The following is an 18,945-nucleotide window of genomic DNA, read 5'->3' as shown; positions in this document are numbered from 1 at the left end:
TAACGGGATAGCATGGTAGTATAGGCCTGGCTAACTTTCTTTCACAAAAATGGAAATCCCCATATATGGTGTGTAATTTAATGATTTCAGGATACATGTCAGGTGTAGTTGTGTGCTTGATGAACAATTTATATGCAACATGTAGGTGTCACCATGATTCCTAGCATATCGATTGGTAGAACACGTGGTCAGTTGCTGAGGAAATTCAGATGAACACCAATATGTATGGTCCAGCAAAATGTCTGTATATTATAGCTGATAAATGTGGGTGGCCCCAGGTGAAAGGTATATTATTAAGAAGGGCAGACAGAGTTCCTGATGTGCACAGTGTCTAAATCCTTTCACACGGTAAAGTCTGATGAGGCTTGGGTGTAATCTCGGCTGAGATTCAGCTTGGCTGAATATTTGGACTGACGCCTTCACCGAATCTCGGAGCAGTCCTTCATAATTCATGTCTGGAAATTTACTTTCAGCTTCGGCCGGTTCTAGCAAGATAATGTGCACTTAGGTGACACTGCTGTTCGCTTCAAATAAGTTACAAATCTGTATCATTATTAATGCTGCATTACTTACCGTCTAAGTATGTAAAGTCCATAAATATACGATTACCAAATTTTCCGTTAAAATAATGAGTTTCATGGCGCAATATTTTAACTCCCAAAATTAAAGAATTCCAATAGTTTTTTGTTTTTTTTTAAATTAGCGATATACAAGACGGTATATGGAGATACACTGTATCAGTAACTATAGATAATACAGACTATAGGAACTTTTCAATTTCAGGAGATAAGATATTGTGCCATGGAAGTCATCATTTAAACGGAAAATTTAGTGACTCTTTTCATTTTAGGATTTTTATACATAAACGGTAAGCAATGCAAAGTTAATAGTGATAGAAAGTTAGTTTGATAGTCAAATCACTTAATTGAACCGAACAGTAGTGTCACCCAAGTGCACATTAATTGCTAGAACCGGCCGAAGCTGAAAGTAAATTTCCAGACATGAATTATGAAGGACTGCTCCGAGATTCTGTGAAGGCGTCAGTTTAAATATTCAGCCAAGCCGAATCTCAGACGAGATTAGTTTGGGTATAGCGAATTTAGCACAAAAGCGAGAAAAGGATACCTGCTCAGAGCACGTTTTGTGCACCAGTTTGTTATCATTAATTTTACTACACCGATGTGAAATACCAGTAGGCCTATTGATGTAAAAGGGAAATTATATATGATTTTTCATTTGCCTGTCATAATCTGATTTTAAATTCCCACATGTTTCAGAGCAAAATAATTGTCCCCTGCTACCAATCTCTACCCAGAGTTATCGTTCCCGCTACGTCCTTAAATATATGTTGTAGCGTAGCGTAATACGCCCTCCGGTGATTGCGCTGCAACCCGAAGCAATGTGTACCTACTGGCAGACTTATATCGTACTACAAATACCCGAAATTTCCATCAATTTTATTCCGGTAATAGTTGTTTCTGCCGTGATTTTATGTGTCAAAATTGCTGGACATTGATTCAGGTTACCAAGTCTCAAATAAAAAGCTGTTCATTGGGTAAACTGTCACTCCATACTTATATGATAACAAGGAGAAAATACTTTCATTCCTTTAAATGTAGCTTACATGACATTGTATAGAAATATTTTCAGTTTATTTTGTCTTGTGTAGAAATATGACGTACAACAGTAATCAAGGAGGTCCTAAACGGGGTATTATGAAACTGATTTTTTGCAGTTTTACAGAGTTTATACACGATTATAAACGCGAGTCTTCACAAAGGTACACTTTTTTATGAAGCACAATTGCACTTCATGAAATAAGTGCTCATATTTAACAAAAACTTTCTTATGTATTTTACATGTTTGAAAAAAAAAAGATCAAAGTGTTTAGACAACTAGGTGTACGTACAACAAAGTACATATATTTAAAAGCACATCATGTCATTTATTATATTTAATAAGAAATAAAATTTTCGGAAAAGAATCAGATTGTCATTTTACAGTGTATGTGTAAACGTGAATTTTGTTAGCGTCCATTTCTCCGATCCATATTCTTCCTCCGTGCACTTCCACGGAACAAGGCATGTAATCCAAACTTAAGGATGCCTCATGTTGACCAGTCTCGCCGAGAACGTAAACACATTTTGAAGATGTGCAGATAACGAACACCCTTCCTTGTTTATCCGTGCAGATGTCCAATGGATTTAAAACTGTGTCGTCTGCTGGACCATTATAAGAAAATGTCACGTGTCCGTCTGACGTCATTTGAAACACCGTGTCATTAATGTAGTCAGCTGTCCACAGACTTTCGTTTTTTCCAATAGCGACGTTGCTGATGCAATTATGGTGATTTTCACAGGGTATTAAAATCCTCTCTTGACATTCATGAGTAGAGAGATGGAATTTTACAAGTCTGGCATAACCGCCCTCGTAAGCAAAGTAACTTGGACATTCATTATCACAAACGATTAGACTGTCATCTTTTTCACAGTATGCAAGCCCTGACGGGTAGCCATCAAAATGGGCCAACTCTTTGATATCAGAAGTAGCAACATCAAACACCATCACACATTGTGCATCAACGCTTGCTAGATACAAATGACCGTTTCTGTCGCTCGCCATTCTGCGTATAGGACACTGAACTTCAATCGACTTGAGCAAATGTCCAGTCTCGTCATACAGAGCAATATTGTGTTCATCGTAGGAGTAGTGGTGATACGATATCCATATCCCCGACGGATCCGCCGTGACGTGGGGACATTTCTTCTGCACAACAAACGAGAATGACTTCGTTAAATCCATGGATATCGTGTGTACTCTTTTACCACGCACACAAAATAAAATAGAGTTTTAAGAAGATTGCACAATACAAGGAAATTGTTTGTAATGAAATCCGAGTACGGTGAAACACCAGGGTCACAAATCAATTAATCTGTGTAGGCAACGTTGGAATGACCAAATGTTAGATATTAGTTGCAAACAGAGATAATACAGCTTAAAACCTTAAAACTAACTTGTATCAAATACATGTAGTCATCATTAAAAAATCATTTAGTAATTACGACTCAACTATGACCCGTTACGTCATACCAAGCTCGCACAGGCACTTGTTTCTGTAAATAACTTTTACGACCTCGGTATACTAATACAATTTGTAGGTCGTAATTAAGTTATTTACAGAAACAAGTGCCTGTGAAAGCTCGGGTATATCATGACCAGCGCCCGCAAACATTCCCAATATATTCCATTGGTGCTAGAGGCGAGCACTTGCGTGCGCCCGCTCTGCTGAACAGGCTTGTGCTGCTTTGTGATACTATGTCCTGGTATAAGATAATTTATATGCCTTGATAATTGATTATGCTATACTTTGATGTGTTGGTTGGTTGCACGGGGCTTAAGCCCGTTTTGGACCCAAACTCTGTGATACCATAAACATCTATATTTATGGTATCACAGAGTTCGGGCCCAAAGCAGACTTAGCCCCTGTGATTGTTTGTAATTGCTAAACATCCCGCTTGAGAATTTTGTGAAGGGCTGTAAAATTTAGGCCTATGCTTGGCACTTATGGCTTTTGAGCAGGGAGGGATATTTATCATGCCACATATGCTGTGACACGGGTCCTCGGTTTTTGCGGTCTCATCCAAAGGACCGCCCCATTTAGTCGCCTCTTACAACAAGGGGTACTGAGGACCTACTCTAACCCGGATCTCAACTCTGATATATGATGTCATACTATTGTATTCCATGTCCAGGTATGTGATGTCATGACCTGGTAATATTTATTTTCCAACTGCAAGCAAGCAAGTTTTACAATGTCTCTCGTGACGATGTTATTTAGATATAGCAAAACACTACTCTGCATACCTTTAGAGCCGCGTAAAAAAGTAATAATCTGACGTACACGGCAGTTGCTGCTAGAATCGTCTGTTTAGAAAATCAGTATAATATATATATATATATATATATATATATATATATATATATATATATGTGTGTATGTATATAGACTTACGCACTGGTTTGACAATCTTGCTAGGCGGTGGGTGCCATACGTCGCTGGTTCGACCCCGGGCTGGGGCGAAAATTTTCAGTACCTAGTTGTGATTATTTAGTGCTTTATATATTTATATAAACAATGAAAATTCTTCCTGTTCAGATGGTTTAAGGTAGGTCCTTAGTCCTGGATTTTTGGGGTTTAGGTAGCATTTTTTTGTTTGGAATCAATAAATTAACATTCAGAGTAATGAAAAAAGGCAAAACAGTTAAGGGTTTCCATATTAATTTTCATTACATACACCACTAAAGTCATATACCCCGATGTAGATTTTTATGAAATTCATTGGAAACAGTTATTTGTTGTTATTTTAAAATAAAAACAACAAAATATTTTTTGAATTGCATTTATTTATCGGGAAACATGTCAATAACTGAAACACATGTCATTTTCAATATGTTCATCAAGTTTTAGATTAATATGTGGAAAAATATTGAATTAGTGTTATTCCCCAAAATGTTAAAAAACAAACAAATGTGGACGCATTTTCCTTATAGCATGGTTTACATATCATTTTTTCTGTTTATATTAGTAGAGTTACATCTGTTATAGTTATTCATGGGAAAAAATCCATACCTTTCCTTAATAATTTCAAATCTATAGCTTCCAGATTATGTATACCCCCATCAAAAACTGAAGTCTGGCACCATTCAGCTGAGCTATTTAAATCACTCGGGATTAAAATTGTATGTAATTTCATGAAAAAACACAGATAATGATTCCTTATCACCTTGGTAAAATGTTTGTCAAAAATAAAGGAAATATATCGCATTATGGACTTGATAAATAATTGAATGAAAACAGAGTTATTGTCCTTGGATTCAATATTTTGAAACATATAATTGACTATTCAAATATAACTAAGAATTTTGAAATATTTTATGACTAACAAGATTTTTTACAATAACTATTGAAAAAGATTCCAACAAAATTTATGTTCCTATCATTAAATTATTGACTTTGCAAAATCCTATGACGTCACACGAGTGTGGAACTACGTTAATAGCCATTCTTATGAAGCAGAATTTATTTAAGGTAGTACTCTACATCGTCATAATGGCTGACTTTCTTTAAAAACATGGATGAAAAAATCATCGATATCAGCAATATTGGACTTTTCCTTTTAAATACCTAAGCGAATAGCTTAGTAGGTTAGAATACCGACTGATGAACTGTAGGTCGCGGGTTCGAGTACAGCAGGGGTTTTATATTTTTTTTCCACATTACCTTCTACTAAAACTGTATTTTTTGACAAAATAAAGTAAATTTGTAAATTAAAAAAATTTCAACTTCAAAATATTGTTGTACATATCCTCCACTTTTCATCTACATCAAATTTCTCTGGTGTAGCATACCTCCCTAAAACCTTCTATATAAGAAGAAAAAATATCTTGCTGTGACCTTCAACTCGACATTTAGATATATCGACGACGCTTTATATCAATTATCACTTTCATTCATATGTAGATTTGATTGACGACGGAGAAGCTGAAATCATCCCGTTTGTCTTAAAGTTGAGTTGTTGGTTTTCCGTCAACACCCATCCTCAATGAAATGTCTAGGTAGGAAGCAGATGTGTTGGACTCTGTGGAGTCTTATTTCGAATTCACAGGGATATATCAAATCTACATATGAATGAAAGTGACTAGAGTAACGGCACCTGAGGGCCCCAAGTTCCCCCAAATAGCAGAAGACTATCAGTGAGCCAGCTGCAGTTAGTCCTGTAAAAGCAACAAGAGGGAGAAAGGGCAAGGCTAATTGAAGTTGGATGTTAGATCCGCTCGCGTTCTCACATGCATGCGAGCGGATCTAACATCTAATTCTAATTAAATTGCACCATCGTCAACTTCCCATATTTATGTAGCAATATTCCATTATCACCTGCATTATCATGGTGTTTATATCTGAAATGATTCGATACTCAGGAGTTTGTTCTACGTATGTCATTTTTGAAATTGAGGCAGACTACTGACAAAGTTGATGTTACAGGGATTTCAAGTCTCGTTTAAAATCAGCATTTCGCAAATTCTATGGTTGTTATAATGATCTAGTTTGCCAATACAACCATCATACCGATTGTTAGGTCGTTCTCGACAAACTGATTTTGACTACAGATTACTCCGTTTACCTGATCAAGATATAGGGCTCACGGCGGGTGTGACAGGCCGACGGGGGATATTTACTCCTCCTAAGCACCTGACCCCACCTCTTTTTATCCAGGGGTCCCTGTTTGCCCAACTCTCTATCTTGTATTGCTTAAGGAGTTACGAGATTGATCATTGTTCGTCTTCACCTTTCATGTGAGCGATGTGGCCCATTTGTCTAGAATTTTCAAATAGTCCTCAATGGTTTAAAGCGGATATATTTGGTTGAATAGAAAAATTTACCAAAGATTCTTTTAATCACGCATTTAGGTTTCAACTGGTGGAGTTGAAAGGGACTGTTTGCACTCCGTCTGTCTGTCAAGGAAACCAGTTTTCACTTCTTCTTTTTTCGACATCAATATCTGACAAGTCGACATGTCAAAAAACTTGATTTGTCCGATAATTGTTTACTTGCTCTTTAAACATCAATGTGTCGCAGATTTTAATAATCAAGCGACCTCTTAACCCTTTCTCTACCGGCACATTTTAGAGGTTTTTAGAGACTAAATGACAGTATTTTAAAATCGATTTAAATCTGCATGGATCACGATTTGGGGTAGGCATATGACATGTAATTTTGTTAGGAATTGGACAGGGAACAATTTCTTATAAAATTTGTCAATGTATTCCATGACCTCATATAGGTCTACGGGGTCAAAGGTCATATAAGTGCACATTTTTGCAATCTTTTTTCTCTGAAATATATATATTACGACCCATCTCACTAGATTAGAGTCAAAAATAGGAAATTCTAAATGTATGAGCTAATGTGCCTTTTAATATACTACAAAAAGAACAAAATCAAACTAATCAATTTTATTGACAAACAAATATTTTTGGTTGCTAAGTAACAACACTCATAGTACAATTTTGACCATAATTTGCCTTTCTGCATCCATTCGACACAATTTAAACGTAATTACAATCCATGATGATTAGTAAATGTCACATTATTTTAAAAATATAATCTTTAAATAGATCTTAATCATTTTAAAAGGTTTTTAACAAAAAATATAATCAAGAGAATTAAGATCAAAGGTCATCAAATGGAAACTTCGTACTTTATATACTTGTCCATCATTTTCTAATAATATGACGTTTTGCCATTATGTTCCATTAAATATAATAAGTATTGCAACATTAAAACAAAGATCTTTCAATAATTGTTAATCTAAAATAATCTATTTTTATTCAATTATATTTGGTTGCTAAGTAACAACACCTTATCAAATGTTATCAAAAAGTACTAACCATTTTTCCTCTCCAAGTTCAACATAAACGAATGTTCAAGTACTTACTTTCAATCACTAGATTTAAATGTACTTGCATCATATTTAACAAAAATGTTCTTATATTCAACCTCTTGAAACCTATTTCTAGACATAATTCTTGATAACGAGTTGTTCCGACAGGGGCATGCGTTGACCAATATCTGTCTATCGACTGGAACTTCACAGCAGGCGTGTATAAGATAATGCACAAAAATCTGGAAAAAAAGTATTTCTTAATGCAAGGTGAAGATAACGAACAGTGATCAATCTCATAACTCCTACAAGCAATACAAAATAGATAGTTGGGCAAACACGGACCCCTGGACACACCAGAGGCGGGATTAGGTGCCTAGGAGGAGTAAGCATCCCCTGTTGACCGGTCACACCCGTCGTGAGCCCCATATCCTGATCAGGTAAACGGAGTTATCCGCAGTCAAAATCAGTGTGCCAAGAACGGCTTAACAATCGGTATGAAACACGTCAGACAGCATTTGACCCAATGCGAGGTTGTATTGACGAACCAGATCGTTATAACGACCATAGAATTTGCGAAATGCTGACTTCAATCGAGACTGTTGAAATCCCTGTACCATCAACTTGTTTGTCAGTAGCTTACCTCGATTTAAAAACTGACTATACCCAGAACAAGCTCTTGCATATCGAATCAGTTGAGATATATAAACACCATATGCAGGTGATAATGGAATATTGCTACATAAATGTGGGAAGTAAACGATGGAGAAGCTGAAATCATCCCGTTTGTCATACAGTTGAGTTGTTAGTTTGCCGTTAATGTCTACTTTCAATAAAATATCTAAGTATGAAGCAGAAGTGGACGACTCTGTGGTGTCCTTTATTTCGAGCTCACAGGGATATATCAAATCGACATATGAATGAAAGCTATCATTGTTAATAGACTAAACGTCATCGTTAATACTTAGTCCTAAATACTAATGTATTGTCAAAGCTTTTGAATACTCAAATTGGCTCTGTAAATGTTTTTGATAATCAAGGCCCTCTGAAAAGTATGCATTTAATTACTAATGAAATTTTATCAGAGGTAATTGTAGTACACATTTAATAAATGAGTTACATGTACATTCACAGCCAGATTAATTTTGGTAAAGGTAATCTTTTTACTATGCATTTTATTATTCTTTTGAAACTGGAAATCACTGCCACAATATCGGTTTTTAAAACTAGTAATACCTGTACAGTTCCTCTTCAGTGAGAGGCTGCAAACTTCCTTGGGAAGTATATGGCAACCCTTCCCCCTAGTTATGACTATCTCAGCATAATGGTTGGTGGCAACACAGATGGAGAAAACCAAATCTTCTGTCAAAGACAGCTTCATAAAATCTGCAGTTTTCCGAATAATAGAGTCCCATATCTGAAAGAAAATTGCAAATAAAAATAAAATCAGTATTGGCCACCATACCTTAAAACGTGTCATACCTTATAATTAGAAACTAATTAGAAATTGTCTCATTTTGTATGTATACGATCCCTAGTTATGCAGCAAAAAAAAAAAAAAAAAAACCAGTAAAATGGTACACACATATCAGTGTACCATAATGCCATGATTCCAATTGTGAATGTATTATCTGGATTTATTTGAATGTTAATCACATTTATACTGATTAAACCCTATATTCAACCTCAAAGAGTCATACCAACTGAAAGCCAGGTTGTCACCCCGAATGAAATGCCACAGTTCTGGGATCAGGTGTTCCTGTGTCCTCCACATCAGCATCCTTCCAATGCATGTCTGGATTTGTCAGTAGACTGTCGCTAGCGGATGATACCTGGAAACTTCCCACTAAATATTGGGATGTCAATACCCTTTTTAAAGAAGAAAAGAAATTACAATTAAGAATTGTTGGTTTATGTTTAAAAAGCAAAATCTAAGTTTCACGGTAGCATGGAACAGTTTCGCACTTAAATTTATTTACTCAAATTTATTTAAAGATAAGGTAAGGGATTGCATACATGTGTTAGAAATGAATCGAATATTTTATTATACATTGCGAGAGTAGCAGAGTGGGTAATGAAAAAAAAAATATGTATCATGTAGGTATCTGCATTATGCCTAGCATATATTATACACGAGGGCAAATACTGAAGAAATTCAGGTTAAAACCTACAGGGTCCAGCGAAAATACTGAAACTCTGAGGGAAAGTGAATGACCCCAGATATAAAAGTTGAATTGAATTGCTTCTTAATGGTACCCAGTGTCTAAATCCCCTTGTATGGTACTCTGATGGGCTGTGGATTTAGTCGAAATTAGAGAAGGGGATTGATTGATTGATGTTTTCTGCCAAACTCAACAATTTTTCAGTTATCTGGTGGCACCCAGTTTTTTTATTGGTGGAAGAGAGAACCCAGATACCTGGGGAGAGACCACCGATCTTTCGAAAGTAAATTGGGAAAACTTTCTCACTTACCGGCGCGAACGAGATTCGAACCCGCGCCGACAGAGGTGAGAGGCCGTGTGATTTGCTCTAACCACTCGGCCACGGAGGAGGACGGCAAGAATGGGACACGTGCCCATCAGGTCATAGCATACAAGTACCAGCATGTATGGATCACATGTAATTTATGGTCATAAGCTATTAAGTGTATATAAAATACATGCATTTGGATAAAAGAGAAATCAATATGATTTTTCATTAGCCTGTCATAATCAGACTTTGATTGATGTTAACCCACCCCCATTTTGGCCCAAACACACATTTTGTTTTTATTTCTGTTACAGAATAAAGAAAATAATTCAAATTATGATAATAAATTCTATCATTACAATAATGCAAATTGTGTTTTCCTAACAGATTGTGTTTTCTTTTCATAGAAAGATAATTTCTTTTATAAACATGGAAAAAACTTGGAAAATAGCCTTCTCACCAGCGGTCGTGAATGCCCAGTCTGATTAAAACCACCCCATCCCATTATACACTAAATACAACCCCTTCTTACACTCGCGCGTCAGGTAAGGAGATAATTCTGGGGAAAAGGGGGGGGGGGGGTGTTAATCAAACTGCCGGACCCGGACAGAGTGTTATTCACTTGTTTTAGATATCATAAAATATAAATATTTTCTTTCATGAAACGACAAAGCATGGCATCAAATCGCGGTTAATTAATCGTGAATTTTTCATAACAAAACCGCATTTTTTCCCCTTTTTAGTCGGCCTATGTGGCTACATCAACTTACATGTACGTATTTATACTGAATGCATGATCGTTTGGGTCATCCTGCAACAGGAGATCCAAAGCATCTTCTTCTTCTGACATCAGGTCGTTTTAAAGATGTAAAATACAAGCGTTCGCTGTGACAGTCACGGTGAAGCTGCGTTTGTTTGTGGTGCCTAAGTCAAGCTAGCGGACAATAAGCTAGCGGCCAATAAGGATTTTCCCTAATATTTATCGCTTAGAAAATGTACGTATAACGAACCCGACAAAAAAGTACTCTCAATATACGGCGCCTAGCGCCTAAACTAGGACATGTGTCACTCAGGTGACCACAGGGCATTTTAGGGCATTGACCCCTCTAATAGATTCTGACCCCAAAAGGGTAAGTATAGGCACCGATTTGGGGCACGGCGGCGCCAAACATACCCTATCTAACTATATGCGATAGGGGTCTAGGTACAGCGCCTAGCGCCTAAACTAGGACTTGTGCCACTTAGGTGACCACAGGGCATTTTAGGGCATTGACCCCTCTAATAGATTCTGACCCCAAAAGGGTAAGTATAGGCACCGATTTGGGGCACGGCGGCGCCAAACATACCCTATTTTTACTATCTAACTATATGCGGTAGGGGTCTAGGTACGGCGCCTAGCGCCTAAACTAGGACTTGTGCCACTTAGGTGACCACAGGGCATTTTAGGGCATTGACCCCTCTAATAGATTCTGACCCCAAAAGGGTAAGTATAGGCACCGATTTGGGGCACGGCGGCGCCAAACATACCCTATTTTTACTATCTAACTATATGCGGTAGGGGTCTAGGTACGGCGCCTAGCGCCTAAACTAGGACTTGTGCCACTTAGGTGACCACAGGACATTTTAGGGCATTGACCCCTCTAATAGATTCTGACCCCAAAAGGGTAAGTATAGGCACCGATTTGGGGCACGGCGGCGCCAAACATACCCTATTTTTACTATCTAACTATATGCGGTAGGGGTCTAGGTACGGCGCCTAGCGCCTAAACTAGGACTTGTGCCACTTAGGTGACCACAGGACATTTTAGGGCATTGACCCCTCTAATAGATTCTGACCCCAAAAGGGTAAGTATAGGCACCGATTTGGGGCACGGCGGCGCCAAACATACCCTATTTTTACTATCTAACTATATGCGGTAGGGGTCTAGGTACGGCGCCTAGCGCCTAAACTAGGACTTGTGCCACTTAGGTATACTTGACACGTTTCCCTAAATTATTTCATAAATTTTTACACATGTAATATCCCTTCAAATATGAGATATTTTTATTTTTTGAGAAAGTTGACTGGGTCTATAGTGCGAAACTATCCCTTTCACACCGTGCCAAATCTGATGTACATTAATTCGTACGAATATTTGTCGTGTATCAATGAATACTCGATAGACCAGTGTTTGATGTTTGAAATGAAATGGGCCCTGTTTGAGGACCCACATGTTTGGCGCAGACACGTGTCTTTGTTATGACTTACGTAAAAATCATAAATATGTTCAATTATACAATGAGAGAAAAATTAATCAGGTCTAATAATGTAAAATAAATTTGGATTTTTTCAGTAATGCCGTATTAATTCTATGTATAAACACCAAAGTAGTTTTATGCAAAGTACCACGTTTTACAATCACTTTATTAGCATGACCAGGGGTGGATCCAGAAATTGGGGTTAGAAGGCGCAACTTCATGATGCAGGGGTCGGGGGGGGGGGGGAGGGGGGTGCACCTTGAGACCCCCAGTGGGTCCAGGGCTAAGCCCTGGTGGAGGCTCCCGGAACCTCCTAGATTTTACGGATTTTACAGATTTTATTGGGCTTCAAATATGTCTTCTATGTGGAAATGTTTACTATTTTCTGTCATTTTTGATATCAACAAAATGACGCAAATTTTAAGGGGTTTTGGAAAAAATGTAAGTTCTCCCAATAAAAGTAATTCAATAAATCAAAAGATTTTGTCATTTATTGCTCTGAGAGAGGAATGAATTATTGCTTTTTTTATCGTTTATATTTTTCTAAACAAGAGACCACGATTTACCTTAAATCCGCCACTAATGACCCCCTCCCCAACGTACTAGATTTTTATTTCTAAATCATTGGAGGATGTTCTATTTCAGAACGGAATTGTTTAAATTCTTGATACTCCATTTGAAAATTTAGCAGAACGTAGTATTCATCATTCCACGGGATTTTGTGACATGTGCACTTCCAGCATATGTAGATATTGATATAAAAATAACAGATTTATATGAAGTAAACCTAATTATAAGTAAATTTTGAAAGATGATGGACATAATGTATTTAGATATGTATTTAGGAATTTCATCGCACAATATTCGTTTTTTTTTCCAATGCTGCTGTTCTATGGAGCGCCAAATTAACATACACTCAAATAATTGAAGATATCTTATTCAATTATTGCTCTCTTTAATTGAATTAATGCGCGCATTAAATCAATTATTGCTTTCATCAAATGAATTAATGCACGCTTCAATTCAATTATTGCTCTCCTCAAATGAATTAATGCGCGCATCCATTGAATTAATGAGAGCAATAATTGATTTAATGTGCACATTAATTCAATTATTTCTCTCTTCAATTCAACTGATGCGCGCATCAATGCAATTGAATTAATAAGAGCAATAATGGAATTCAATTATTGTTCTCTTCAATTCAATTGATGAGGGCATCAATTTCGTAGAAATATTGCTCGCAATAATTAATTTAGAGCTCGATATAAATAATTTGATGATCTCTTTAATTCAATTGAAGATATCTTTAATTATTTACAATGCTTTTGTACAAGGAATTAATGCGCGCATCAATTCTTTAAAAGAGAGCAACGATTCAATTAAAGAGATCATTAATTCAATTTTGGATATGTTGAGTTGAAGATATCTTTAATTATATAGTTGCTCTCTCTAAAAGAATTATTGCTCTCTTCAAATAAATTAAAGATATTAATTCAATTGAAGAGAGCCATATTAGAATTAATGCGCGCATTAAATCAATTATTGCTCTTATCAAATGATTTAATGCGCACAATATATCAATTATTGCTCTCTTCAATGAAATTGTATCGCATCAATTCAATTGTCGATAGCATTAATTCATTTGAAGAGATCATTAATTAAATCAAAGTGTGCATCAATTCAGCTGAAGAATTATTGCTATCATCAATTCAATTAATGCGAGCAATAATTCAGAATTGAAGATATCATTAATTATTTGAAGAGATCTTTTAATTAAATTGTTGCGCGCATCAAATGAATTGATGATATCTTCAAATAATTGAAGATATCTTCCATTATTTCAGTTTATGTTAATATGGCGCTCCATACTGTTCAGACCTATCAATATCAAAAGAGTAGTGTGACTCATGTCATATTAATAAATGTTATATCAGCAAAACTATGCCAGTAAACACGCTCAAAATGAACGTTATTTTCTATAAAGGATACTGACACAAATATTTGCAAGGTTTGAAAATTTAGGAAATTGTAAAACATTTATTTCAATTTCAAAACATTATTGTATGTCACTTTGCAATTATTAAGAGATAAGTATATTTTAATAAAAGTAAATGAAAAGTTAACCAGAGGATTCTTAAGAGCTACTTACTCAGACCTACATTTTTGCAGTTACTCCCCTTACACCGGAAGTTGGTGGCGCGCTTACCATTGCGGTCCTAAATAGTAAAGCTTACGTTACCAAATTCTTCATTATGCTTAGTTTTAACAGGTTGTATTATATCTATGATAAAAACAAGGTTTACTTTCTCCATTTTTATGGAGAAAACTTTTGAAAATGTGCACTTCGTATCACTCAATCACTGCCACGCAGGAGCGTAACTTCAATTGATGATGATGATGATGACGATGATGATAATTATATATATATATATATATATATATATATATATATATATACATATATATTCTACATGGCATCAAGATGATAGAAAATTATAGGAACATGTCTGAATTACTTCAGTGTACATTTCAGATATGATAGATTATTTTTGTTGGCTTTCATATGAAACTGGAGAAGGGTCCATTAACCCCTTACGTGGCAGATACGCAATTTTACGCATCTCTGATAGAGTATGTGGAAGATTTATTTAAAGTCTAAAATTAAGGGTTCTCGGAGATGGTCCCCCGAAACACCCCTCCCGCACCTAACCCTCGCCACCTTCGGCGCTTCAGTGAAACTTTCGGTTCTACACATTTTAACAGTCCTAGCTACGACTCGGCTGAAGTTAGCAGCCACAAACCAGCATCCAATAAGACCATAAAAGCTATCAGCCAATAAGAAAGTTCAACAAAGTACTTCGAGTACTCAGACGGAATACTAAAAGGTAACACATCATAAATCAGAATTGATAATTTTTCAAACAATTAATTAACAAATTTTTAATTACCAAGTTTCATACTTGAAGGCTATTGAGCTCACCTGAAAGTTCCTGACGTTACATCACATGAACGTTAATAAGAAAATAATGATTGAAGAGTCCACAAAAGGAGTATGCAGACAAGGAAGTGGACCCCTACGACTATCATTTTTCGCCCTCGGTTTGGGGTTGTAGGGGTACCTCCTGGGGCCACCAAACGGTGAGACCACTTAAGACCTCTCTAATAAATGACTATATGGTGTTGGAATAAAACAAAAATGACAAAAGACTAGAGAACAATGAAGTCAAACATATAGAACCTTTAAAAGGGGTCACATAGGCCTCTGAGGGTAAATAATCTCACCTTAAAGTTCCTAGTTTTACTTTATGTAGGGTCTTAATGATGGCTAATAACAACTTAATCTTTGAAGAGTCCACAAAAAGATTATGCAGACAAGAAAGGGGACCCCTCCCCTAGGCTATTATCTTCCACCCTCAGTTTGGGGCGGTAGGGGTACCACCTTGGTCCTACCAGGAGCAGGTCCCCTATTCAGACTTCCCTAATAATTGAATATTGGGCGATTAAAGAATAGAAAGCTGATAGACGGGTAGAAAACAACAGTCAAACATATAGAACGCTTAAAAGGGTCACATAGGGTATAAAGTACAATTGAGCTCACCTGAAAGTTCCTAATTTTACGTCATGTAGGGTCATAATGAAGGTTAATAACAACTTAATGTTTGAAGAGTCCGCTAAAAGGGTATACAGGCAAGAAAAGGGACCCCCTGGGGTAACATTTTCCGCCCTCAATTTGGGGCTGTTGGGGTCGCACCATGTGCCTTCCGAGTCTCGGTCCATTTTCAGACCTCTTTAATCATTGACTGTGGTGTACTTTATCGACGCCAAACTCCAGGCCATGGACGTATATCTATGGGTGATTGCAAAGTTGTAGTTTCCATGCAGTGCGCTGGTCCGCCGCATAATCCAGGAATTGAAACTTAATTGTACAGATTCTACATGTAGTAACAAAGAAAGAGATCGAAGGGTATATCGAATAATAAAACTGTTGGCATGTATTCTATATACACTGAATTTACATTTGTTTAAAACAAGTAAAGAATTACCCATAATTCTCAATAAAACCAATTAAATAAAGACTAAGAGGAATACATTCTCAAAAATGAAATATGAACAACCAGAAACTTCTTTAGGTCATAGAGATAATTTCCATAAAAATTATTGAAATAATGTATATTTGGAGCCTCCGTGCCCCAAAATGGTGCCTCTATTAACCTTTTGAGGTAAGTTTCTATTAAAAAGGCCAATACCCTGAATGCCCTGTGGTCATCTGAGTGGCACAAGTCCTAGTTTGGGCGCTAGGCTCCCAACTTAAAGCTCTATCGTATTGTTTGAAAGTGCACAATAACTTGTTTCAATCCCTCATATCTAGTAAATGGAATCTGAATTGAGTAATCATTTGTGATACTCTGGTAGCTGATAAATTGCCTTTTGTATCTAATAAATCATGTACATGTATTTTATGAAACCCTTTGTCATATCTTGTGGAATCTTTGTGAGAATGTCAACAAATCAACTGAATATGAACGATACAACACTGGCATCCTCATTGCATTTCACAAGCTAACATGCAGAACACAATGCTTTTTCCATACAATGTCATATTTATTATCAAAATGAATACTCATTGTATCTGAAATACACGAGGAAATTTAATGAAGAACTTAATAATATTAAATGATACAGTTTTTCTCCTTTACGCCATTCGAGTAAATTTTGACTTAGTTAATTAACTACCTTAACAATACAACGACGTCAAAATGACGTTACAATGTAAATGCATTCATTTCATTGCTATATTTAGAAGCCCGTAGAAAGAAAGCGCGTAGAGGAAATTGGATAAAATTAATTGTTTTAGAAAGCAGATTTTGAAGCCTTTTGACCCCCAAAAGATTTTAAATTTTGGAAACAGGGCCATTTTTCATGATTTCTGGCTTTAGTTTTTATAAGTTGCTATATCCACTGTAAACTTGGTTTGGGAATTTTGATAGAAATAAACTTTTCACCATTGTAATTTATCCTATGGGAGAAATATATCTTTTTGACCATTGGGTTATTTCTTACTAAATAGCTGTAAGCCTGTTATCAAAATTAAGCTTTATTATACCTCGAACTGTGAATGGTTCTCTTCTCTATTGTAATCCAGTATGACTACAGAAAGTATCTTCAGTATTAATTATAGAGCCAATCCAAACAGATTTGGTTTTGGAAATATTGGGTTTTAAACCTGAAAATTTAGAAAATTGAAATAGTAGATCAAGAGCACTTTTTAGACTTTTTTCTAATCCATCCAAAAATAAAACTGTGTCATTTGCATATTGTATTAAACAAATTCTTTCTTTATTTTAATGCCCCTGATATTTTTGTTTTGTAGTATCATATGGCCTAAATTTCGACACAAAGGTTGAATAAATAAGGAGATATTGGATCACCTTGACGACAACCGCTGCCAATTTTAAAGAATTATGAAAAAACACCGTTTTGAATAACACATAATTTAGCTTTATTGTATAACACTGATACCCATTTGATAAGATCACGGCCAAAATTTTAAAAACAATATGGTTTTGTACATAAAAAAAATATATTTACGGTGCCTTTGCTTACCCTTTTCAGGTCAGATCATATTAGGGAGTTGAATACCTAAATTGGGCTGTAATCACATGTGTGGCACAAGTCCAAGTTTAGGCGGTTCATCTAGGCACCCTAACTAAACCTCTATTGCATAGAGTCATATAGTGCAAATAGGATATATTTGGCGTCTCCCTACCCCAAAATGGTGCCAATACTTACCCTTTTGAGGCCATATCCTATTAGAGGGGTCAAAGCCCTAAAACACCCTGTGGTCACTTGAGTGGCACAAGTCCTAGTCCTAGATCCCTATCGCATATAGTTAAATCGTAAAAATAGGGTATATTTGGCGCCGCCGTGCCCCAAATCGGTGCCTATACTTACCCTTTTGGGGTCAGAATCTATTAGAGGGGTCAATGCCCTAAAATGCCCTGTGGTCACCTAAGTGGCACAAGTCCTAGTTTAGGCGCTAGGCGCCGTACCTAGACCCCTACCGCATATAGTTAGATAGTAAAAATAGGTTATAATTGGCGCCGACGTGCCCCAAATCGGTGCCTATACTTACCCTTTTGGGGTCAGAATCTATTAGAGGGGTCAATGCCCTAAAATGTCCTGTGGTCACCTGAGTGACACATGCCCTAGTTTAGGCGCTAGGCGCCGTATATTGAGAGTACTTTTTTGTCGGGTTCGTTATACGTACATTTTCTAAGCGATAAATATTAGGAAAAATCCTTATTGGCCGCTAGCTTATTGTCCGCTAGCTTGACTTTAGGTATCACACCGGTAATTGTCCAATCAAAATGAACTTAGTCAATTGTAGTTCCATATATTTAAAGAAATATTTTTTTTCCTTGCGCGATTTTTCTCATTTCCTCTTCTTCTTTTCTCTTAATTTTTGTACCCCTGATTAGGAAATTTTGTGTAATTTGTAGAAATAATCAAGTGTATACAAAGGAACTATTTGCTGTTGGTAGCTGAGGCTACTTCCTGAGGTGCACTCCGGCTGTTTACACACATGTGAAAAACACGTGGATTTGAGGGTAGTCCTGTTTGCGGGTAATTTTTTTTCGAAAATGCCGCGTAGGGTGTTGTTTTTCTGGTGTCGGCAGACGAGATAGGTAACATAGAACGTGTCTGACTGCGTTATTCGGCATCAATTTTGTAAACTGATTTTTAATGATTTTTTCCCCTCTATAGTAATATATAGTGAAAATAATTACCGGTGTGA

General features: G+C 36.4%; 1 protein-coding gene and 1 long non-coding RNA gene across 2 annotated transcripts; both read right to left on the bottom strand.

Moving 5' to 3' along the window:
• Positions 1–1,992: 1,992 nt before the first annotated feature.
• LOC125660280 (uncharacterized) lies at positions 1,993–2,802 on the bottom strand. Its single transcript, XM_048892104.1, has one exon. The coding sequence runs from the start codon at positions 2,800–2,802 to the stop codon at positions 1,993–1,995; it is 810 nt and encodes a 269-aa protein (XP_048748061.1).
• Positions 2,803–6,999: 4,197 nt separating this feature from the next.
• Positions 7,000–10,836, bottom strand: LOC125659330 (uncharacterized). Its single transcript, XR_007364023.2, has 4 exons — positions 10,682–10,836; positions 9,143–9,311; positions 8,679–8,859; positions 7,000–7,684 (listed from the first exon to the last, which is right to left on the bottom strand). It is a non-coding gene; the product is annotated as an uncharacterized LOC125659330 (long non-coding RNA).
• Between the last annotated feature and the right edge of the window lie 8,109 nt (positions 10,837–18,945).

This window comes from Ostrea edulis, chromosome 9 (genome assembly GCF_947568905.1).
Source record: "Ostrea edulis chromosome 9, xbOstEdul1.1, whole genome shotgun sequence".
In the NCBI taxonomy this organism is placed as follows: domain Eukaryota; kingdom Metazoa; phylum Mollusca; class Bivalvia; order Ostreida; family Ostreidae; genus Ostrea; species Ostrea edulis.
Note: the sequence above shows the minus strand (reverse complement) of the source record. Positions and strands in the feature narration are given on the sequence as shown.